Genomic DNA, 25,294 nt, shown 5'->3' with positions numbered 1-25,294 from the left:
ACATTATGTCTGTGGTGGAAAGATTATTCACTAACAAATACTGATTAGAGGCAATTCAAAGTCTTTTGTAGTCGTGTAACTTCCGGAATACAGTGCGTTCGGATGAGTTAGGTCTGACGGTATTACGTACTGCTATAAAAGGAAATGAGCATTTACACTTCCACGACCTTGTATAATTTAAATAGATTGTAATGGGAAGAAAATAACCATAAGAAGATGAAACTTGATTGTTTCCCTTAACGAAAAACTACGACTCATATTTATACCTGTTATTTTAAAAACAAATTTGTAAATTTATGAATAAATAAAACGTAAAGCAATTCTGGATAATAGTAACAAGTTCTGTGAGTACACCAAGGCACTAGAGTAAAAGCGTATATATAGTTATATAGCTTATATATATCTTTATATAACCAATCTCTCTTACATTATATACCTGACGTTATCTAAGGAATTGCCATTAATTCAAATGTAATCATTGAATAAGTAAAGTGTTGATGTGCTGCTTTTATTTTATTTTTATTTCATTGAAGCCTATCACTTAGTTGTACACGTACATAAGTATTTCCTTTTCTCCAGAGGAGGCGTGTAAAAATTGTCTGTCGGAAGAATGAAATGAGCTATAGACTTTCAGTTTTAGATATAACCTCAGCAATGCTTGTTACATGAAACTTGATCTTGTGTACTCTTACCTTTACCTAAGGTATGATATAAACGTACGTAAAATATCACAAGAAGATGTATTGTTTAATATTATTTTAGAACAACAATCCCCGATGAAAAAATATATTTTAAATCGGCAACATATTTTGTAAAGAATAACTCATACCTTACGTGTTGTGTATTCGCTCTAAACATTTGCGTTTGCACATATGTCCTGTTGTGGTACATGAAAGCACCCTCAGCCGCCTTCTGCACGAGCTGGCATAGACTATGTAAACAAGATCAAAGCGGGGTATGATCGCTTATAACCCATCCATAACGACTTGTCGGGTTATGGCACGCAGGTGGCTCAGTAACAACAAACAGTCTAATGCCAGATATCGGTTTCTAAGTTATGAAAACTGACTGTAAAATGAAGGTTGTGGCGTAAGTTCTTTTGCTAAACATAAATAGTGTTGTCTTAATTTCTGCGCATTGGTTCATGCCTTTTTCATCATCACATTTAGTCAGTTTTGTAATAGTGGTCATTAACAACCAGAGTGGCAATGATCTCTGTTTTAGATCCACTAAGAGAATTTTAAACTTCAAGCACTTTTAAAATCTTATTATCTGACCTTTAGCGGAATGACAGAGCTATTTCCCTGTAATAACGGATAACATAAATTTCTGTCTGTCTGCCTCCAAGATATTTCCACAGCGAATCGATGTGATGACTTATATTCATTATGAAACTTAATTACTTCATAAGGAACATCGAGTTAGATGATGGTGCGTTGTCCTTCAATGGATTTCTGCAAGCCTTGAAAAAATGTCCATATTTTATGTCTCGCATAAAACTTATTCCTGCATAGCCGAGAAAGAGTTTGGTAAAGTTGCATGATTATCTGGGATTGAACGTTATTTAAGTCTACCATTTAGTAGACTGGCAGATTGTTCTGTTTCATTGGGGGCAGACCAAATTCTTTTCTGTACGATTGCTTGTGGGTTCGCTGAACATCTCGGGCATGATATGATATATAGACTTGAAATGTGTCGAAACTATTTTGCAACAAATGGTGTGGGATACTCCTACCTTGTTTTTAGTAATGCAAATATGATCATTGTCTTATTTTACAATATGACTATGAGCATAAAAACGTATTTGAGTTTTATTTTTGTATTTTTATTCATCAAACTTAAAAGTATTTGTGTTAATCATTTTAATATTCATAACGTATGCAATTGTCAAGAAAAACTCAAAAAAAGAACAACACACAGGTTATGTAATAGTTACTAAATGTATATAAAACAAAATTAGATCACTATAGCACCATTTTTACGTTCTATTTATTCCAATCCAATTTATGTAGTGATCATTTAGGGGAAAGCAACATTTCAGCTAAATGACACCTATCAAAGTGCTCGTATGTACATTTTATATCCTGTCTCCATTAGTTAATAACGTGTACCTCCTGTAAGAGATTACTTCCACTTTATACTAGCATCATGTGAGACTGCTCACTTACATCCCAAGCACCACTTGTTTTCATGATTGCAGGGATCACTTGACTCACAAGACGTAACGTTGCGTAATTATTGTTCAACGATAGTTTATATATTTCATTCTGCTATATGTTAGCTTATAGTAATTTTGGTTTTTTTTTAAATTATGCTCCGTAAAGAAGTATATTTATTATTGTAATCATGATTAAAAAAGTTAAATTAATTATTGATGGCTTCAAAATATGTGTACTAGGTGATTAAAGTCAATGTTAATTATCAGCATTATAAAGAAACTGTGATAAATGTAAGGGTTTAAACACTAACCCTGTATAGCTAAATAGACAGGGAAACAAATTATTTATTCGGCTTTTCTCACGTTATATATACCACCTGTTTAAAAATATTCCTTTTGTTCACATTTATTTTTTGGTTTTAATGTTGATGTACTTTATCTTAAATACAGCTCCATTCTTGGAAAATTTGATATTACTAATAAAATAAATGCTAAGTTTTACACATGGAGTTTAAAATACTTCCATGTTGGATTTCCACATAAATTACCTTCGTGGTTCTTCACCAAAATAAAATTTGTTAATACCTGATTAAAATAATATGTGTTTAGCTGTTTTATAATAGTCTTTATCTAAATATCTAGATCTCTGGGTTTTATGAACTCACTAACTGTTTATCGGTGTTTATCATATTTCCACTTATTATTTTATATTTCTATTAACTTAGAAGAAAGAAAAAAAATAATAATCGAAATGGGGGTTTTTCATTTTATTTATACGCTACATTGCTAAGTGCATTTATATATTTATACACCACATTTACACGCTACGTATAACCGTTCTCAGATCAGAATTTTTGAAAAATGTTTGGATATTTTTTTCTAAAAGAAGACAAAAAGAATTCGCCTGATAAAATTTTGTATATGGGCTAAGTATAGGATTATGCAATACAAAAAATTTAATAACACAATAACTAACACCATTTTATTTTTTCCCACTATGTTTTGTCCCTACTAAACGTTTAGTAACCGTAAACTACTCTTTAAAACCACTGAAGAAAATTTCTACATGAAATAGGTTTAAAACATTATAGTAAATTATAGATCAATAACAAGTACCTTTCTCTTTGAGCGTGCCATCCTTTGGTCCCGACAGTTCTCCGCCTCTCCTGGGGGACGCTTGCCCCAGACCACCACGGCGATACTAGAGTAGGTGAAGATGAGCACCAGCAGCGGGATGACGTACTGTAGCACCAGCAGTGACATACTGTACAGTGTCCGGTGTTCCTCGTTCTCCCACACCTCGTGGCAGATACCTCTATAACAGTTATAAAGGTCAAAACCTTTTAGAATCTTGATGCACAGCTAACAGAGTAGGTGAAGATGAGCACCAGCAGCGGGATAACGTACTGTAGCACCAGCAGTGACATACTGTACAGTGTCCGGTGTTCCTCGTTCTCCCACACCTCGTGGCAGATACCTCTATAACAGTTATAAAGGTCAAAACCTTTTAGAATCTTGATGCACAGCTAACAGAGTAGGTGAAGATGAGCACCAGCAGCGGGATGACGTACTGTAGCACCAGCAGTGACATACTGTACAGTGTCCGGTGTTCCTCGTTCTCCCACACCTCGTGGCAGATACCTCTATAACAGTTATAAAGGTCAAAACCTTTTAGAATCTTGATGCACAGCTAACAGAGTAGGTGAAGATGAGCACCAGCAGCGGGATGACGTACTGTAGCACCAGCAGTGACATACTGTACAGTGTCCGGTGTTCCTCGTTCTCCCACACCTCGTGGCAGATACCTCTATAACAGTTATAAAGGTCAAAACCTTTTAGAATCTTGATGCACAGCTAACAGAGTAGGTGAAGATGAGCACCAGCAGCGGGATGACGTACTGTAGCACCAGCAGTGACATACTGCACAGTGTCCGGTGTTCCTCGTTCTCCCACACCTCGTGGTAGATACCTCTATAACAGTTATAAAGGTCAAATACTTGTAGAATCTTGATGTACAGCTAACAGAGTAGGTGAAGATGAGCACCAGCAGCGGGATGACGTACTGTAGCACCAGCAGTGACATACTGTACAGTGTCCGGTGTTCCTCGTTCTCCCACACCTCGTGGCAGATACCTCTATAACAGTTATAAAGGTCAAAACCTTTTAGAATCTTGATGCACAGCTAACAGAGTAGGTGAAGATGAGCACCAGCAGCGGGATGACGTACTGTAGCACCAGCAGTGACATACTGTACAGTGTCCGGTGTTCCTCGTTCTCCCACACCTCGTGGCAGATACCTCTATAACAGTTATAAAGGTCAAATACTTGTAGAATCTTGATGTACAGCTAACAGAGTAGGTGAAGATGAGCACCAGCAGCGGGATGACGTACTGTAGCACCAGGAGTGACATACTGTACAGTGTCCGGTGTTCCTCGTTCTCCCACACCTCGTGGCAGATACCTCTATAACAGTTATAAAGGTCAAAACCTTTTAGAATCTTGATGCACAGCTAACAGAGTAGGTGAAGATGAGCACCAGCAGCGGGATGACGTACTGTAGCACCAGCAGTGACATACTGTACAGTGTCCGGTGTTCCTCGTTCTCCCACACCTCGTGGCAGATACCTCTATAACAGTTATAAAGGTCAAATACTTGTAGAATCTTGATGCACAGCTAACAGAGTAGGTGAAGATGAGCACCAGCAGCGGGATGACGTACTGTAGCACCAGCAGTGACATACTGCACAGTGTCCGGTGTTCCTCGTTCTCCCACACCTCGTGGTAGATACCTCTATAACGGTTATAAAGGTCAAATACTTGTAGAATCTTGATGCACAGCTAACAGAGTAGGTGAAGATGAGCACCAGCAGCGGGATGACGTACTGTAGCACCAGCAGTGACATACTATACAGTGTCCGGTGTTCCTCGTTCTCCCACACCTCGTGGTAGATTCCTCTATAACAGTGGACACGATTGTACAATGTTGTTGCTCAAATAGCTTAAAACTTGTTTTGCTTTAATAGCAACATCGGTAAACCGTGGTAATTGTACTTGTACACGTTAAGAATTTTTCTTAACAATACATTATCCTTAACATTGTGAAATTCTCTATCTCTCCATCTGTGCGATAACTCATCTCTGATAAATTATAGAGAGTCTCACTTCAGGCATGTACTCATGTTGCTCCAAGGAATATCCGTATTAATTTTTTGGTAAAACTGTCAAAAAGAAGCACATTTTCAAGCACCTTCAGAAACAATTATCATTACGAACTTAGAATGAGTCGGGTTCTTCAATATTTGGCGTATTATTGTTTGTTTTAATGGCTTGAATAGTCGAGCGGTTACTTATATGACCTTTGGCCATGACATGAGGTCAATGTGAGATCTATGAACTTGACGTTCTCAGATAATGAAAAAAAACGCCACAAGAAACAATTTTAATAAAGATTGAGCACTGAAAATGAATGCAAATTTTAATTATAATACTTGGGGGTTAAAAGAAACTGGCCCAACCCTATCAAGTTAAAACTATACGTTACCATTCTGAGGGTTTTCTTTCACATAAAAGTCTAAACTTGATATTCAAAAATTATATAACTTCATCCCAGGTTATCATGGAACTTACAGTTCTTTCCGTCTTAATTTGCTGGTACTGCTTCATAAAATGTTTAAAGTTAAATAAATTTTTCGTGTGGATTAGCCATAACATTTATTTCAACTAAGTTGAAGTTATGAGTTTTTGTCACATTTTCAACTAGAAGAAAAATGTATTTCAGATCTAATTATCATTCTCTGAAACGCTACCACATGGATTAAAACCAGGAACTGACCACAAACTATCAAAACTTTAACTACACAAATAATAAGTGTTTAATAATCATGGTCGTAATTTTAACAAGGCAACATTCTTTAACTCAACTAAATACAGTGGAACTAGTATGTTTTGAACGCTGAACCAATTTAAAAAATTTGATTTCGATTTCTTAATCACCCGCATGGGTAATTCAACGAACCTGGACAAAAGACCAAAGTGTTATAAATTTATAATTTAAAATTTTAAAAATAATATTTTTTTAATGGGTTTAGAATACTGTATAAAATTTATAATTCTCAACTATATGTGATTTTTAATTTATCGATGTTTATAAATGAAAGGTACTCTTTTTTTGGCACAATTAGAAATATTTTTAAACGTCTAGATTACATTGATGACCTGATGTTTTTAAACATTCTCTCTAGACCTGTTGAAGATAATGGATAATAGGAATTTAAACATTTGCGATCGTTGTTTGTTACAATAATTAGAACACTACTGTTCGATGGTTAAAATATAACACATACATTAAGGTTAAAAATTCTTAAATACTTTAACGTAATTATGCGGTATACCATATGAAAATATTTTTATGTTATGAGAATATAAAAATATATATCTGGTTTTCAGCAGATATGGCCATATGTGGGAGTTAGATCTGGCCAGACCTGCTCAAAACCATATCTGGCAATTGTTCAGATCTGGTCATATCTGGAATATGATTTGGCCCAGATCTGGTACGTCAGAAAAGACCCAGATTGGTAGGCCAGATAAGGCCCAGATCTGGTAGGCGAGATATGAAAGACCAGATATGTCTTACCTTAGTTTGTTTTATATTAAAAATTACCTCACATAAATCAGAATTTTATATGTGACATTATGAAAACTATTTTATTTCCAATATATTGTGGTAATCTTGTCTTATTTTGAGCTCTCTTAAAATTTGAAGTACATTGCTTTTTAATGATGGTATTTTCATTAAAAGTGAAATTGTATTAAGATAGTAATGTGAAAACTTAATTGTTACTTATCCTTTTTCTTCATTAGAAATACACAGGATATGAACATTTCAACATCAGAAAGCAGCGGAACCAAAAGTATTTGATGTATATAAATTTCTCTACATTTCTACATTTCATAATTTATAAGTAAGTATATATACTTACTTGTCACACATCTGGTGCCAGTGTGTCGGGTACCCTATTCGGGACACCAGAGGGATGGGCAACGCCGTCAAGAGGGCGACTAGCCACACTATCAGTATGATGACCTTCGCCTGACGTTTCCCCATGCGAGGTTTCAGCGGCCACATTATCGCCATGAAGCGGTCAATGCTGATCGCCACCAGAGTGTATGCACTTACCTACAGTATAACAGCAACTATAGTTATAGTCAGTGTACAGTATAACAACACGTACTGGCAGTTATAGTCAGACTTGGTAACGGTTTCCAAGAAATAAAGTATTACAGGGAAACGATCAATAGAGCCATCAACGTCATCAATTTACAGTCTTAAACAATACTATAATGAATAACTGTGTAAAACTGTTTTGTTTAAAAAAAAATATTGTTACTCTGCCCATATTATTATGAAGCCCGATTCAAATTATTGCAGACTTAGACTTCCGTAGATTACATAATACCCCAAAATACACACATTACATAATGCATTCAATACTAGTATGAATTTAAATCTTATTTTTGATTTTCTTTTTTATATAATTTTAATGACACTACTGTAAGTAAACCACAGGAAAATAGTCGAAAGATATGTGACACGGTGTTGCCATATCACTGCTGACCACCAGCAGTTCCCGTTATGTCGTGTATACGGTCGCATAGTCTCTGGTTCATTCACAAGTTATCTTCAAAATGAACGAAATAAATCAGTTATATCTACGTTTTGTTACAGTAACAGTCGATGATGTCTGTTATTGAAACGTATAATAAGAAGGATTAGTAGTTTTCAATACATGTAAAATTGGCAAAAATGTTGGGCGCCGAGTGTAGAGAGATGATTCAGACGCACCAGTCAACATCGGACTACTTTCGTGCAGGCTGCTATAGGAAGAATTATTTAAGTCCATATTTATCTAACACCAGCCTCTATACAAAAGTACAGTAAATGTAAATTTATAGTACGAACAGTTGTAAGGTGAGGTATTTTTTTTATATATATAAATATTTTTGTGATTGGTTAAGAAAAAGCTAATTAAAGAACTGAATGGCCTTCAACTGTCGAACAAGAATGTTCTATGAGCACTGAGGGTTACCACTTACAAACACAGAGATTGCCTGAGAGTAGCTGACAGTGCTACACATGGTCCTGCCGAACGGCCAGTACTGTAGTAGCAACGTGGTGACGAAGGTGAAGGGCACACAGAACACCGTCATGAGGATATCACCGACCGCGAGGTTGACGATGAAGAGGTTAGTGACGGTGCGCATGCGCGGAGAGGAATGCACCACGTAGCAGACGAGTCCGTTGCCCAGCAGGGCGAGCAGGAAGATGGCACAGTACAGGACGTAGACTAGGACGTGAAAGTATGCTGAGGTGAGGGCGCCCCCAGAGGGTGACTCGCAGTCCAAGCCCTGGCTGAGGTTGTAGTCCAGCACGCAGCTGAGGTTGTCCCACACCGAGGTACAGACGGTGAGGCCGGAGTCGTTACAACCTCGACTCCTGTCCCTCTCGCACATGGCGGCCTCAATGATGTCACATGACAGGCTGGTCACTGGGATCCAAGCGGCAACTGCAACAGTAAAGCATACTACAACCAGTACAGGATAGGAAAAAACCCTTTTCAGGCTTCTATAGATATTGTAAAAAAAAATATGATTGCTTCAGGCTGCCACCCTTTTCTTTACGTCCTGTCAACTCTTTTTGTTTTAAAACAAAAGTTTGGCTTCTACGAGTATCTTTAATCTATATTGACTTTTTTATTGTAACATGTAACAGAATCAATTTAAAATTGCTTAAAACTTTTTTATTTTTACATTACAGTAATTAAAGGGTGCAATTTTTAAGTAATTTACATCAAGGATTCACAATTTTTATTTTGTTTTATATTAGTAATTGTATTATTAAAATTTAGACAAATTTTTATCGTACTTTTCCCAAAATAAAGGCTTCTTAAAATATCCTATCCCAGAAAACAACTACATGCGCGATTCTCAAACCATTTCACTTATTTTAAGGGGCACTTTTAATTTGTAACTGAATTGAAAGCTTATAAAAAACTATAAATGTTTTGTTGGAAAAAACCAGATACAATTTAGATTACTCGTTATGCTCCTTGCTGAATTATGCTAAATCATAGTAAATAGGTAAAACCACTAAATTTTAGAATAAAAACCTTTTTTGTCCCTTTTTATTTATGTTTTATAACTTAAGTATGAATGTAATGGTATGTATATTTTATATGTATTGGTATGATGTGACCGTTGACCGTAAAATGCTTAGACATAAACAAGGATTTGGTATGTAGTAAATTAATTTATAGGTAAAGTTTAAATTTAAAATATAATATAAAAATGAAAAAAGAAAACAAAAACACAAACGTTAAATGTTTAGAAATCTTCTTTATTTTTCAGAAGTCAAAAACTTGTTAATAATAACCGTTTAATAATAAAAGTGCTGTCATCGCTTGCAATTGAAGCGTTATAATATCTTCAAGTCTTTATCTTACAAGGAAGAACTTGAACAAATAGTTCTATTTACCAACAAAAAGAATCATTTCAGGTCATAATATGAATACTATATTATGAAATAAATTAGAATTTTTATCTTATATGACTTTTTACATTATAATACTTACTTTTTGTTCTGAAGTAGGAATTGTAAATTGTAGTAATTTTAAAAGACAGAATGCTAATTGCGTAGTTCATTAAACAGATTAAATTAGAAGAACCCTATTTAAACTGTAGTAGTAAAATTTTATGTTACGATGAGTTTTTTTCCATGAACACCGTTTATATTTCAGTTCAAAGTTAGCATAAACTCTTGACAAGTAAACGTTAAAGGTGATGTACAGGTATTTAATTTTGTTGGTTAATTAAACTTTCAGTTTCACTTTGGAAACGGATATACACCGAATTGCCTAAGGTATGGAAAGGAGCCAATCATTTACTCTATATCGCATGTTCATTACTTGGACTGCAAATAAGTAACATTGTACTTAGGTATCTTAGTATCAAACTAACCTTGAAAATGTTGCAGAGCCTGGTTACTTTGCCATTCTCTTTCAGTCTCTTCATCATAGCTTGTTCATTGAACACCTGGAAAACAGAATTGTATATGTTACTATTCACTTCCATTTCAACTCCAGTTCAAGGTAAGTTATTGTCTATTTGGCATGATAGTCGCACTATTATCACAGAACAGCCTTCAATGAGGTTGCATGCAAAATACAAAACTATAATTGATTTCATTCTTGACATATTCTGCGGAGAGGCAGACATTCACGCATACATAAAATGAGCTATTACACTTCCCCACATGCAAAAGAGAAATTGTACAACCCTACTGAGCCATAGCCTTCATTTAAGGTCACCGAAACCCTATGGATGCACATTCGCTATCACATAAATAGGGTGGAACATTTTCATTCTTGTCTGCGTAGAGTATTTGATGCAAAAGTTTTACACAGAAGATAATTTTTTTACTATATACCTCACATATAACGTACTTAAACGTAGTATAAATATAAGTATAAATATCTTCCCAAACTTTTGAATTTACAATATGAATAGGACTAGTTCGCCATAGCGCAGGGATAATCCTTCGGCTCTCTAAATGAAAGATCACTGGGGTAATTTCTCAAACCTAAATGAAAATTTGAAAAATGCCATGGGCTGTATTTTTATAAATTGTTTTTATATTACTAATTAACTCGCTCAAGACGTCAACATTTTTTTCTGGACTTTTTTTATTTGCCGTTTAACTTTTCAATAGTAATGCAGAAAACCGTAGTCGGTTTTTTACGTCAAATGTCTAACGAGAAAGGTGTGTAGGTTTCGCAATTTTGCTCAAATACAGTTATTTAAGTATTTTTTCTATTCTTTTCCGTTTACTCCAAGGAGTATCTATAGCAACTAGTTTACGTAAAAAATTGAGCAATAGTGTGCCCAATGGAGTACTCGATAGTTTGAGGTATTTATTTAAGCGCGGGATCAAATTTAACAAAACAAACAGACAGGCAAACAATAAAAACGCGGTAATAATAGTATAGCAACGTGTATGTCATCGGGCGCCCGACGCACTTTACAAAAACCCGGTGTGTACCAGATCTGGTACACAACGACAGTTGTGAAAGAAACGGCGCTAGTGTAAAGACACTCTCATTGAAATATATATATATATATATATATATATATATATATATATATATATATGAATTAATTTTCCCTCGTGAGAAAACTTTCTTAGACATTTCTTTGTCAATATATATATATATATATATATATATATATATATATATATACAATTACTATTCCTTTAATTACAAAAATTTGTTTAAAAATATATACTAACAAATTTATGATTTTTTTTTATTTCACCAGATTACATTCCATGTATGGAGATGAGTTAAACTAATATCAATTGTAAAATATTGTACTAAAACAGTTACAGTTTTAAACAACCATTTTAGTTTATTTATTAGTTATGAACGAATCAAGTTTACGATTTTAGTAACGATGATTTTACAGTGAATCGTCCCTTATGGGCAATCGGCCAGGGCTCCATGCCAAAATATCTTGTTGACGGTGTAACTATAGAGCTAATGCTGTCTGTTAGTTAGATGTCCCACTGTGCCTACATTATATCCTAATAATATTATTAATGTGAAAGTGCATTTTTTTGTTTGCTTTGCCTTCATACGTAAACTATCCAACCGATTGTATTTAAATTTTACATGGACATTCTCAGGGTTCTTGTTATTAAAATAGGACTATTATCATGTTTTTAAATCCCACCGGACTATGCTCTACTGGTCTTTAAAATATAAAAATCTCTCAGCTTGTTCTAGAAAGATTTTAAATAATAACAAAGAAGATGTAAAATGTAAACAACTGTTCTTTGTATACATCTTTATTATTTTTAATTTGTTTATACTTATAGTGAGCAAGTTCTCTAAAGAGGATTATTTTCAAGCCGCTTTACATTTTAGCGATTAAGTATAATATACATAATATTATATACTTAATATTATACTCATCTAACTTCGAAAAAGTTCTAAATATTAGAAGGTCAGAATTCTATTCCGAAAACTCTTTTTGCAGTACTCAGCAAGCTAGATGAAATAATGCTGGGCTTTTATTTAGAACCAACACGAGTCTCTGGCCGCGTCGAGTACGGCCATCGACAACGTCATCACAAACATCCTAGACGTTTCGGTCTCTGTTCTGAACGCGGCCATCTCGGATCACTTCGCCCAGGAAGCCATAATTACCCACTCCAAACCAAAATTTGAACCTCCCTCCGTGAAAATAAAACGAGATTTAAAGTCTGCAAACGTTGATCTTTTCAACAATTGTCTCAGGAAGGAGTCGTGGTCCTTCCTGGATTCTTTCGATCAAGTGGAGGAAGCCTTTAAAGCATTTCTAAAGCGAGTAATTTTTCATTTAAATTTCACTTGCCCATTCAAAAATTTCAAAGAGAATTTTCAAAGGAGAAGAGATAAACGGATTACTCAGGATATTCTCAAATCAAGAGAAAGGCTCAAGTGTTATCATTCGATATGTGTAGGACCGAAAAACGGAACAATTTCAAAACTTTTTTTCGAAATTTTCAAGCAAAAATTATCGAAAAGATAAATAAGGATGGCCAAGGCACGAGATGTCGAAACCAAACTGAGACAATCAGACAATTTTTCAAAAAAGCGCTTGGAACATTATAAAAAACAGCACAAAACAACAAAGTTTTTCCAGATTTTCAACTCCGACACTTAAAACAAAAAATAAAATAAATTGATGATCCGTTTAAAGTGGCAAGTGAATTTAACAAATTTGTTTCAACTGTGGCTGAACCAGACGACTCATTTTCAGATAGCCCTCGCGATGATCCATTGACGTGGTTGCTCAGGGGTTGCTTCAAATACCTCTTGACTCCAATCACCCGACTGATCAATCTTTATTTGCTCAAGGCGTATTTCCCGTCGGCATTAAAGATTGCCCAAAGTTATCCCAATTTTCAAAAAGGACGATGCTTGCATTCCAAGCAACTATCGTCCAATTTCTATACTCCCAGTTTTCAGCAAAATTTTTGAAAAAGATTTTCTCAAACAATTTGAACAATTTCTTGATCGTTACGAGGTTCTATCTCCCGAACAATTTGGGTTCAGGAAAAACAAGTCGATAATCGATGCTGTAACGAATCTCATTTACAATGTTTGTCGAGGGCTTAGAGAGGCGAGGAGAGCACGTGCTAAGCATATTCCTCGACCTCTCTAAAGCTTTTGGACTGTGTGTATCATGCAACACTGTTGCACCAGTTGTGGTCAAGTGGTATTCGGGGACTGTCGCACGATTGGATCTCGTCTTATTTGAAAGATAGAGAGCAGTGCGTGCAGATTGCGAGTGTCTTGTCAGGCAAAGTTAAAATGCCCAACGGTGTCCCACAGGGATCAATATTAGGGCCAGTCCTTTTTCTAATTTACGTAAACAGATTGAATTCTGCAATCCAGAATGGAAAATTGATTTCAATATGCTGACGACACGACTCTCTGCATCAGATCAAAATCAAAAAACGAACTTGAAATGGAGTCATTCATTGAATTGAATTCAATGCATCCAATATTTCTCCAGAACCAATCTGAAAAACAAACAGTTCAAAATCAAACGTTATACATTTTTGCCTTCGGCAACAACAAGAGCAAGAGCTTCGTCCCGCGGTGATGATGGACGATTTCCTTCTGGAAGAAACAGGACTCCATTAAGTTCCTTGGAATGTACCTTGATCGGGGGCTGACATGGGGACGATCACATTGAAAACGTTTGCTCTAAGGTTGCTTCGGGAATTTATGTCCTGCGCAATCTTGAAAATTTTTTTCGTTGGATGTATTTAAAAATGGCCTATTTCGGTCTGATACATCCACATTTGACATATGGCTTGAGATTGTGGGGAAGCTGTTCCAAATACAGATTTGAAAGAGTTATCAGATCTCAAAAGAAAGCCGTAAGAATTGTTTCAAAATTAAAACCCCCAGAGAGTCGTGCAAATATGCCTTTTAGGGAGCTTGGATTGCTGACCCTTCCCTGTCTCTATATTCTCGAGGTGGCGTTGTACTGGCCTACTTAAATGCGAACACTTACCATCTCAGGTTGGGGTCGAACTAATCAATAGGCTCCCTGAAGGCATCAAACAACTCAATGAAACAAAAAAATTCAAAACTCGACTAAAACATGTTCTTATGTCAAAGGCATTTTACTCAATGATGAGTTCATGATGGGCCGCAGGGAGGAAAAATTTTGAAATTAATAACCACTAAATCCCCGATTTGATACATACCAAGAATCGTATTGTATGTACTTGGACATTCATCTGATGTACTTATGTACTTTATATAGTTTACGTTGAGGCATGCCATGCAATATTGTAAATTGTTTCACGCAATAAAGAATATTATTATTATTATTTGAGCTAATGTACCAATTCAGGCTCTAAATGACCTAAAATATTTAAAAACTTTGACTATAAATTTAATGTCTGATATAAAATAAATGTTAGATCTCTTTTGAGAAAAATTACAATGATCATAAATATAAACTTTTTGATGTATAATATTGACCGTGGCAGCAATGCAATCTCAATATTGGCGTCGGAAATATTATTCACTGGAGCGAGCAGTGGTCATAAATATGCAATACCCACCAAATTGAGTTCAATGCAGCGGGTAACTGCTAGCAGTGCAGATATTAAGGACAATGTAGTCTAACTTTTTCTAGCTTATACTGTACATTAAAAGACTGTTACGAAACCTATCTTAATTGTCTTTTCACATAAGTAGGCTTCTCAGAGCTTAGTATTTATAAATACTTTTCAGATCGTCAAGACGCAAGATCAGCTATGAAACAAAAAATTAGTTCAAATTAAATATACAATGACCATAAATATACACTGTGTAATACACTTTCTTGATCCTGATAAGAATACAAATTAAATATTCCGTCCGAAAAAAATAACTCACTCGAAGCAGAAGTACAAATGCATGAACAATTAAAATTAAAAAAAATCCAGTACACACAAGTTGAACTTCCCACGTGGTCAATTTAACTTTACTTATGTATTCTACACTCTAATACTTAATGTACAACGCGTCACATTTACAATTAAAGATGTACTGCTACTATAACGTATTGTTAACGAGACTCACAAAATTATACTTATCCAAAAAGCGTCCAACGCGCACATAATACAGTCAGAAATAGTCGATGTATTAGTGTATACATGTACACAGGCTACTGCGCGTGCGCTAGTCTGGCTCTCCATAGCTATAGATATACTATTATCATTAGCATATTACATTGCGTAGATTTAGTATTAGGCGTTTAATATATCATAAATAGCACAAAGTGACTAAAATAGAATAAACAAATTTTCCAAAGATTATTAACGTTTCCATGGAAACCACTTTAGCATGTCGGTGACGCGAACCGAGTATTTTACCCTCCACCAAAACGCTCAACGCGCCCTAAAGAAGTTTTCACTTCAAAAAACCTACAAAATTGTGTGCGAAGCCGCGGGTAACTTTTAGTAGTTCTATAGTTCAATAAAATTTAAAATGCTAATTGAATTAAAACTATCACTTACAGGAAAATCTTTTTGGGACACTTTTAATTGTTATTGCCTATCACGTTTTGTGTGGAGTTTATTTTATTATTAAGGGTCAGGTTTGTCTATTTCATGGAGTAACCATCTATTGTGTTAGTTGGGCGGTGCAGTAATCAATAGCTAGACAAATCAATGTATATTTCGAAGACATTTAAGTTAGTTAAAGTTAATGGCCATACTTTATTTTAAAAAGTAAAATGCTAGTGGTTTTCGGTTAAGATTGTTTAATAACATGCAGAAATAATTATCATGTTTTTGATGTAGATTATATTTTACAATAATAAAGCAAATCATTATTTAGATAGTTTTATAACGGTTGTTACAACAATTATAAACGTCTCTCGATGAATTTAGTTTTGTATATAATATATAACTAATTTACGTTTTCTTTCTATTACAATTTAAAACAATTGTTACAGATTTTCAACTTTATTTTAAACGGAAAGAAGTAATCTAAGAACTTGTTCTCTTTATCGTAAAACGCCTTTCAAATTTTACATTGATTTTTTAATAATTACGTTATCAAAATGGAACATTCCATGTTTGTTAAGTAGTTTACCGCATAATAAGAAGTGTATTAAAATATTAAACTATAATTATATTTTATTAGTTTTATGTTATTAACTCCACCTATAGGATTATCTATATATATATATATATATATATATATATATATATATATATATATATATATATATAAATGTAATGAAAGTAACTAAAACCCTTGTAAAAATGTTTTTATTGACATACACGTGTTTCGGTTTTTAACCATCATCAGTGTGTAAATTCTGTATGTACACTGATGATGGTTAAAAACCGAAACACGTGTATGTCAATAAAAAGATTTTTAAAAGGTTTTTAGTTACTTTCATTACATTAATTCATTAGTTTTATTTATTTCAGTGATCCTAATACAAAAATCATGTTAGTAAATTGTACTGCAATTTTCTTCTTACTACCTAATAAGGTTTTATGAAACAAATTTTCCTAATTTCTATAAAAATGCTTTAAATTCAAGTAGAGACTACCAATAAGACTATCTTTAACCAAGATATTGATATAAGACTATAAAGGCAGGTTTTATGTCGAATTACAAACTAGCAATATGATAAAACTGAAACTTAATTATTTGCATTAATTGGTTTACACTAGTGCAACTCAAGATTTAAAAAGGATTAATAAAAAGACTAACGTTCTTTCGGGGTTTATCTGGCTAGACAACGTAACCGTGACAGTGTCCATGTACGCAAACTGATCGGTTCTTTCCAGATAGCTGGCACAGAAGGCATTAGTCTATAATCATCCTATATGTTTGTTATGTGTCGTGAAGATATTTTTATTTGTACCGAAGTCCCTATGTGGTTTTTTGATACTATTTTATTTTCTCATCTATTCTTCCGAACGTTTTAGGCTGAGCTTTAGTGAGCTTTAGCAAAGCCTATCGTTCATGGAGCCGGAAAATTTAATTGTCTGTCTGTCTATTCATATGATAACTCAGAAATGAATTAATAATTAAAAATGAAATTCTGCCTAATGTTTCATTCATATATAAGAAAAACTAAATTCGAAGGTTGTTTATATCACTTCATGGAATTTGGCTAAGTTCGCGAATTTTTTCGGATTGACCTTATAGGTAACCATGATGGCAAAAATAAAAAAAGAAGAAAAAATAAATTGTTACTAAACTTAATACACCTATAAGATGTTTAAAAATTGTACGTAATAACATATTATAGACTAACTATACTACTACATAAAATAATTTTATGGTAACTATGTGTGTATAGTTCTATTATTTAAACGCTAATGTGATACCCAATTCAATGAACAAGAATCTGAGTTTATCATGTGGCAAAATATGTCCAGAAAAATGTTATATGCAAAGTTCAAATTTTCTATTGAACTTTCGTTTTTACAAGAATGACTTACATGATGAGTAATTTTTTGTACAGACTATGATTATGTACCTGTACTTTTTTCCCACAGAACATCTCGAGAATGTCTCTTATATAGGGTTGAAAGTATGCAAGAATTCTCAGCAATTTCTGTTGCGACATGTGGTGTACCGTACTTCTACCTTTTATTAAATAATGTTCCTGATGATTCAGTTATACAGTTTAACCTCTCAGAAGACCTGCCAGAGCACTAGATATTTTAGAGATCCAAACTAAGTAATATTGAAAGTTCGTAATAATTCGATATTTAATATTTCTATCAAGATCAACACAATCTTTTTAAATATTTTAACTCTTACATTTTGTACAATAACCAGATTTTAAGAATTACCCGTCTATCTAAAGGTGTGTAACAAAACTGTACCTAGAGTATATATAATAAAAGCTCAATGAATTCATTCATTTAGTCAAGTAATGTACGTATTTTACTTCATCTTATCTACATTCTCAGGACGGGTAGTAGCACAAAAGCCCCTCCATAAGATATAGACGCGACTTAAATCCCAGACGGACATTAAATCATCCTTCACCGTAGGTTGAGTGTAAGTCTCTGCAACATACAGATTGATTCCCGTTAAGGCGACTACTCATAAAATCTCTTGATATTATTTAGAATGTTCTTCAATACAAATTTGTATAATATTTACAAAGATAGAGGAATTCCCTCAGTAAACAAAAGAAGAATCAAATTTAATACTCAATTATGGGATTAAAGCTGATATTATACGTTACAGATTGATATATCTTCTAGATAAAAACCATTTTCTGGTAGTTTTGTCTGTAGTTTATTTATTTTAATTTTTTTTTGTTTAGTTGTTTCCATGTTTCGTGGGAGACATTATTTAAATCGAGCTGGGAGATTTTGTTGTTTAAATCGAGCTCGAATTTTCTTAAAAAAAACTGCAATATTGACACAGTTTTTAAATAAATAGAGAGGTTTTGTAATTTAAAATACATACAAATGGAGAGAATTTGGTAATGGATTTAGGACAAAGGCTATAATAACTACACGGAGACGTCGTTTATATTTTTCTCTGAACATGTTTGTGATCGTAGATTTTATTTTGGAAACCGCGCTATGATGGACACAATTTATTTGCAATGAATTTTTGAATTTTCATAACACAGAATTTATGAAACTCAACAGTTAAAAAATATGATGCTTAAATAACAATCTAATGGGAATTATGTTAATTGACTTGGTATGGAAAATGACTTGGTTAAGTTCGAGGTTTACGTCATCTTCAGCCGTTTCAACAAACGCAACTTACTTTTTTTTGGAAAATATACTGTTCAAAAAATGGGTGACTGGGGGAACAGGGATGGTTTACATTTAGCAAGGTCCCTATATATTTAAAACAGAGCCGATGCTTTATTAGGATTGCTGGTGACATGTGTTAGCACAAATCTCAACTTACCCAGTTGCAGGTCTGGTCAGAGATCCGAATAGTGGGATATAATGTGGTGTAGTTCTCAGTGAGGTCCGAATTCTACATCTAAAACCTGCTTCTTTAATTTTAAAATACAATATACTATTATTAGGGGTAGCGTGCTCACCCGGCCAGTGAGAGATCCGGGTTCAGATTAATACATGTAAAAAGTCGTTTTCACGTATTCCATCTTCCAATAATATTTTAGTTTGCTACTTTAACACATGTGAGTGTAACAGGCACACAGCCAATGGCGCCCCGTAATAGGTGTACTGGTTATCTAGCAACGTCGAGCGTGGCTGCTACTTGGATGAGTGACCGCTGAGCGAGAATGTCCTTACAACAGCCCACCTGACCGGTCATTGTTACCCGGGTTAAGTGTTAAAGATGGCTTCTTAGCTCTAGCTTCGCTCGGTAAAATAAGTTACTTTACTTTACATACAAAATGAGTGAATCATAACAAGTAAGGGCTCTGTGGTGCAGTGTGTAGCATGTATACGGTGAAAGTAGTTTTTGAGATTACATTCTTACTTCAATTATATATATATATATATATATATATATATATATATATATATATATATATATATATATATTGGTACGTTAACAGTGTGTTAAATATACATTCCTAAGCTATAAATGAATACCGGATATATTATAAATATTTACGAATGATATAATCGGACTTAATTACAGTAAAGTCATATTTATGTACAATCTGTAATACACAAAAACAAAGCGTTTTGGAAATTTACCAGTTTTTCCATAGTTCTCGTCATTATTTAGATCTTTCATAAATACATTCATAAGGTCCAAAATCCCAGTGAAAACAAAATCAATTAAAATGAGATATTAAATTTATTTATTTATTTTACATTGATTACGGTTTTATTTCTTCACAATATCAAACCAATGCTTGTTATTTATCAATTGATTGAGAATCGGAACACTTTGGACATTCTCATTGTTAATGCATATTTTGTTCTGTTAATGAAGTATACGGGCTTTAATAACTTTTTAAGAACCTATTTATCAAAGTATATTGCAATTATATTAAAACTTGTTTAAGAAGCAAACTTCTGTGACCTACCACAATCAGGCTGTTAACGTATGTTATGAATTTTTAAGAGAATTATTTAGGTAGTAAATATCATTTAATTAATGCAGACTTGATTTTCTCCTTTTTCGGACAATCTAAGTCCTTGTTCATACTATATCACAAATCATACTTGGAACATTACCTAACATTAATATGAAACATTAATTTTTAAGAATATAAAGAAAGAAAGAATAAATAATTTTATTTTCTTAAATTTCAATATGTGTGTGTGTGTGCGCGTGTGTGTGTGTGTGTGTGTGTGTGTGTGTGTGTGTGTGTGTGTGTGTGTGTGTGTGTGTGTGTGTGTGTGTGTGTGTGTGTGTGTGTGTGTGTGTGTGTGTGTGTGTGTGTGTGTGTGTGTGTGTGTGTGAAGTGAATAACACTTTTACGTATTAAATATTGTCCAATGTACAACAAGGGAGAACATGCACTGTTGCACGGTGTCCTTTACTCGACAGGTTAAATTCGCCTGCCCGGCCTCCAACACCAACGAACACATTATAAAGTAAACGAGCTTCATTTTAACTAACCTACTACTGATTACATATATTAGAAGTAGATCTGATTGGTATATATTTAGTGAACTCTAATTTAGAGCAACATTTTGAGATCACCTTGCATAAAATATCTTAATATCATGACCAAACTGTTTAATTTGTATCGATTTATTCGTTCATACAAATCGTAGCAAATTCAGTGAGGTACACTTATTCTGATTATTTATTCATAAGGTATAAATATGTTTATTTACTATCCTTGACATTTTAATCAAGTAGGTTATCGCTATCACGTCTAATTTTGAGAATTGCACATAGTCATACTTTAAAGCGTACATTATCAATTTTTATTTTACCTTTTACAGCATTACCCATTATAGTGACATCTGGGGGTTTATATATTTGCACATATACATAAACATGTACTGATATCACGATTAACTAGCTAACAGTTTATTTTGCACATTATTTGTGTTGTGAGGACTAGAAGTACTGAAACATTACACGATTATTTGACTTTAAGGTTTTTGGATCATGCAGGATTATGTGCGATTTATATTTCAACATTCTCTATAGAATAGGTTTTCAGGTGAAATGACCACTCACAACTCTTACTCTATACATCCGGCAGCTTTATCTTAATTCTTTAAGAAGAAATATAAATTTCTTTTTAAATTTTTTAAATTTACATTTTTACTTTTACTTTTTAAATTTCACGCGAAGTTTATTCAAGAAATTAATAGATGTTTAAATGTTTCAGAACTTTCAATATTTATTGTCTGGTAATTTTTGAATTCCTAGTAACCTGAATCAGTAACCTACACCAATCCTTCAATAGTAGCATGTGAAATCGGAATCAATATCAAAAGAATTTTCAAATTGCTTAGCTTATATTAAAGTAAATCAAGTAAAGCAGCAATACAAGTTCTTCCATTGAGAAGAATTTGATATTATTACTGAATCTTAAATAATGAATGCAAGGAAAATAGTAATAAATAAAATTACGTTAAGGGGATAAATAAAATAATTTAGGAATTATTTTCATTGTCTAGAATGTTATATTTCTTATTGGTAATGTATTCATCGCACTATATTCAAAGAGAGAACTGATTAATTTGTAAAGTCTCAGTTCTTAATACAATTAACTTTAAGGCTACGTATTGCGTATCATGCTTCGGTAAGGATGGACATTTGACGTACCATGGTGGGACATTCGCTTCGATCTTTGTCTTCGTAGAAATGAAGTTTTATTGAAAATTTTCAGTCAGTACCCCAATAAAATTCTCGAAATAGCCTGTAGAATGACGATAAACTTTTTATTTTAATTTCTAATGCTCAGCAAAATTCCATCATTGGATATGGCTTATTATCTAACTCGATGATGTCTAAGTATAAATAAAGTTAAATACAAAATATCAAGGTTATAGCTAATTATGTGTGTGATATATCTTAATGACTAATTGACTTCACTAACTTTAACCCAAAAGTGCATACTGCATATAAAGGCTTTTGCCAAGTCTGTAGCTCAATTCAAATTTAAAATATGCTATGTACAGAAAAATAGGCATAAAGAAATATTGCCAGATCTTGAGTGAAATAATAAGGGTTACCGAGGTTCTTCATTATCTGAACTACTTTTTAAAACTATAAAAAAGTATTATAAATATGCAGGCTTCTCCTATGTATAGGTGAAGTAACACTTGTATTAACATTCACAAACTATTACTGACTATACAACAGAAATGTATGAGGAACAACGCTTTATTAATTATAAGATAACAGACATGTCCACTGCAGAGCTATCAAGCAAAACAGAACGTGCACTGCATCTCAATAAATGCTCGTGAAATAGAGAGTATTTTCCTATTAGGAATTGTTATTTATCAAACACAGCTGCATATACATTTATTTTATTACAAAATAGTAACGCCTAAATTAAAACCAAACTGTTATTGTCTTTCGTAATGCTTAGTTTTTATGAAGAATAATTATTTGCTCAGATCAAATATTTCTAATACGTACTTTGAAAAAATCCTCCTTAAAGTCCAAGATTCTTCATTTTTTCCAACCCACATGGAATGATCATTGATTAGGAATTCCTAACTAGACGTCCTCATTCAAATCTTTCTATGGAAATTTGCTATATAATTATTTATTGATAGAATCCGGTATTGTTTTATACTACTTTTAGCAAAGATACTTGTCTCAGAGATTGATGGATCACACGGTAATTAGCTGTTATCATCTCTTAGAAAACGTCTACGTGGTGAGTACAATTATACCGTAACTGTGGTCAAAGTCATTGCTAACAGTCGGACACTTTTTAAAGGTTTATGTGTCATTTGTTTCAAACATCTTGAATAACTTACACGGTGAATCGTGTTTTATAACCCATTAAAAAGTTTTGTGATATTCACAAACTTTTAAAAATGCCTCCGGCACGGTGGGTTTGCGATTGCCAAATCAACAAGTTGAAACAAAGTCGCTACCGGTCTTTTACAAAGTTATGACTGAAACCTCATTTTTCCATGGAAAGGTAGAGTTAAGAATCCGTCATTCATTTTTGCATGAATGAACAATAAAGCCTGTCCTCTTGAAGAAGAAAATAAAAAAAATGTAACTAATATTTATGTTAAAGGAATGTATAAATATTGAAGCATATTTATTTATTTAATCAATTTAAACAAAATTTTAAACAAATAATATCAATTTAAACAAAATATATATATATATATATATTTTATCGGGGGAAAAGATAAGGCTTTCTGAAACGTTAGAAGTAAGCGTAAGAAATGCTTTAAAACATTTTATTTAAATTGATTAAATAAATAAATATGCTTCAATATTTATATATTTCTTTAACATAAATATTAGTTACATTTTTTATGATTTTCTTCTTTAAGAGGACAGGCTTTATTGTTCATTCATGTAAAAATGAATGACGGATTCCTAACTCTACCTTTCCATGGAAAAATTAGATATGTATACACATATCTAATTTTTCCATGGAAAGGTAGAGTTAGGAATCCGTCATTCATATATATATATATATATATATATATATATATATATATATATATATATATATATATATATATATGTATATATACTCTTCTAAGTACTTTAAAGTGTACACAAAAACAGAAACAAAAATTCAGTGTTCATGTTTAATTTTCGTGTTCACAGAACCCTTCATCAGAACCACACTGAATTAAAACATATAAACAGAACTCAAACCAAGAACAAAAGATATAACCAAAAAATTTTAACAAATGAATACCATAAACAACAAGATTCCAATCATCTGTGTGTGGAATATTTGTAAATGTTTACATAGAACTAAAAATCTTTTTTATAAAAAGGAAAAGAGAATAGAATTATCTTAGGTTCAACCCATCTGGTTGCCTTGATTTTAAAATTAATTGATTTGCGATTTCAACATTTCATAAATTTATCAGACTGGTGTTTTGATTGGGGTTTGGCTCTAAATGGTAATTCCTTTTAGACTGCAGCAATTTTCTAATTTATTTTGATTGTGCTGAATCGCATGAGCAGATAATGGTCTCTCATAATTTTGATGAACAACATCAAATCGATGATTGGTCATTCTCACTCTTAATGGAGTGATGGTTTTTCCAATATAGTCTTTGGGACAGAATTTACAGGTTAGTTGATAAATTATGTTTTTTGTTGTGCAATCAATGTTACCTTTAATAGGATATTCTTTTTCAGTTGTGCTACTTTTAAACGATTTAGAATTTATTAACATCTTACAAATGCCGCATCTTGGCGTGTTGCAAGGATTACACACGTTACATTTTATGTTATTACTTTTTGGATTTCTCTCATACTTTAATTTCGGTATAGAGAGAATGTTTTGTAAATTTGGAGGTTTTTTAAAAATTACTTCGGGGGGCTTAGAAAATAAATTTCTAGTTTCAGGGGAAGATTCCAAAATAGGAAAAGAAACCTTTAGAATTTTGTTGATTTTATGAAGGCCAGGAAAATATTGGGTGATAAATTTAGGATCATTAGGATAGCACTGGAAATATTTTTAGGTGCTCTGATTTGTCTATCAACAAGATTTTTTAGATACACCCTTTCAAAAAGTACATGGGACAGTCTGTTTATGTAGTTGTGGAAGTCAGATTGATTGCTACAAAGATTTTTTGCTCTTATTGATAAACTCTTTGGGATAGATTTTTTAATGTGAACTGGATTGGATGGCAGCTGGTGAAATGCAAATATTGCATTTTGTTACTGTCTTTGACATGAATTTTTGTTTTCAAATTATGATTTTCAATAAATACATCAGTATCCAAGAATGTTACTGAATCTGGTGAGATATACCATGTAAACTTTAAAATGCTAAATTTATTGAGATTAAAAAGAAAGTCGTTAAGTTCTTTGATACCATGCTGCCATATTATAAAAATATCATCTTTGTACCTGAACCAAATTAGAGGTTTATAATTTTGACTGGTTAAAAAATTCTTTTCCAATAGTCCCA

At 33.1% G+C, this 25,294-nt stretch overlaps 1 protein-coding gene across 1 annotated transcript in view; it reads right to left on the bottom strand.

Moving 5' to 3' along the window:
* LOC124360795 (RYamide receptor-like) overlaps nt 1–25,294 on the bottom strand; it is a 176,380-nt gene that overhangs the window by 8,457 nt on the left and 142,629 nt on the right. Inside the window, 4 exon segments of the mRNA XM_046814692.1 lie at nt 3,275–3,473; nt 7,141–7,337; nt 8,255–8,724; nt 10,175–10,249. Of these exon segments, the coding sequence (XP_046670648.1) occupies nt 3,275–3,473; nt 7,141–7,337; nt 8,255–8,671 (813 nt within the window). The 5' untranslated portion in view covers nt 8,672–8,724; nt 10,175–10,249.

The sequence above is a fragment of the Homalodisca vitripennis genome, chromosome 4 (genome assembly GCF_021130785.1).
Source record: "Homalodisca vitripennis isolate AUS2020 chromosome 4, UT_GWSS_2.1, whole genome shotgun sequence".
Lineage (NCBI taxonomy): Eukaryota > Metazoa > Arthropoda > Insecta > Hemiptera > Cicadellidae > Homalodisca > Homalodisca vitripennis.
The sequence above is the reverse complement of the archived record's forward strand: the minus strand, read 5'-3'. Positions and strand labels throughout refer to the sequence as shown.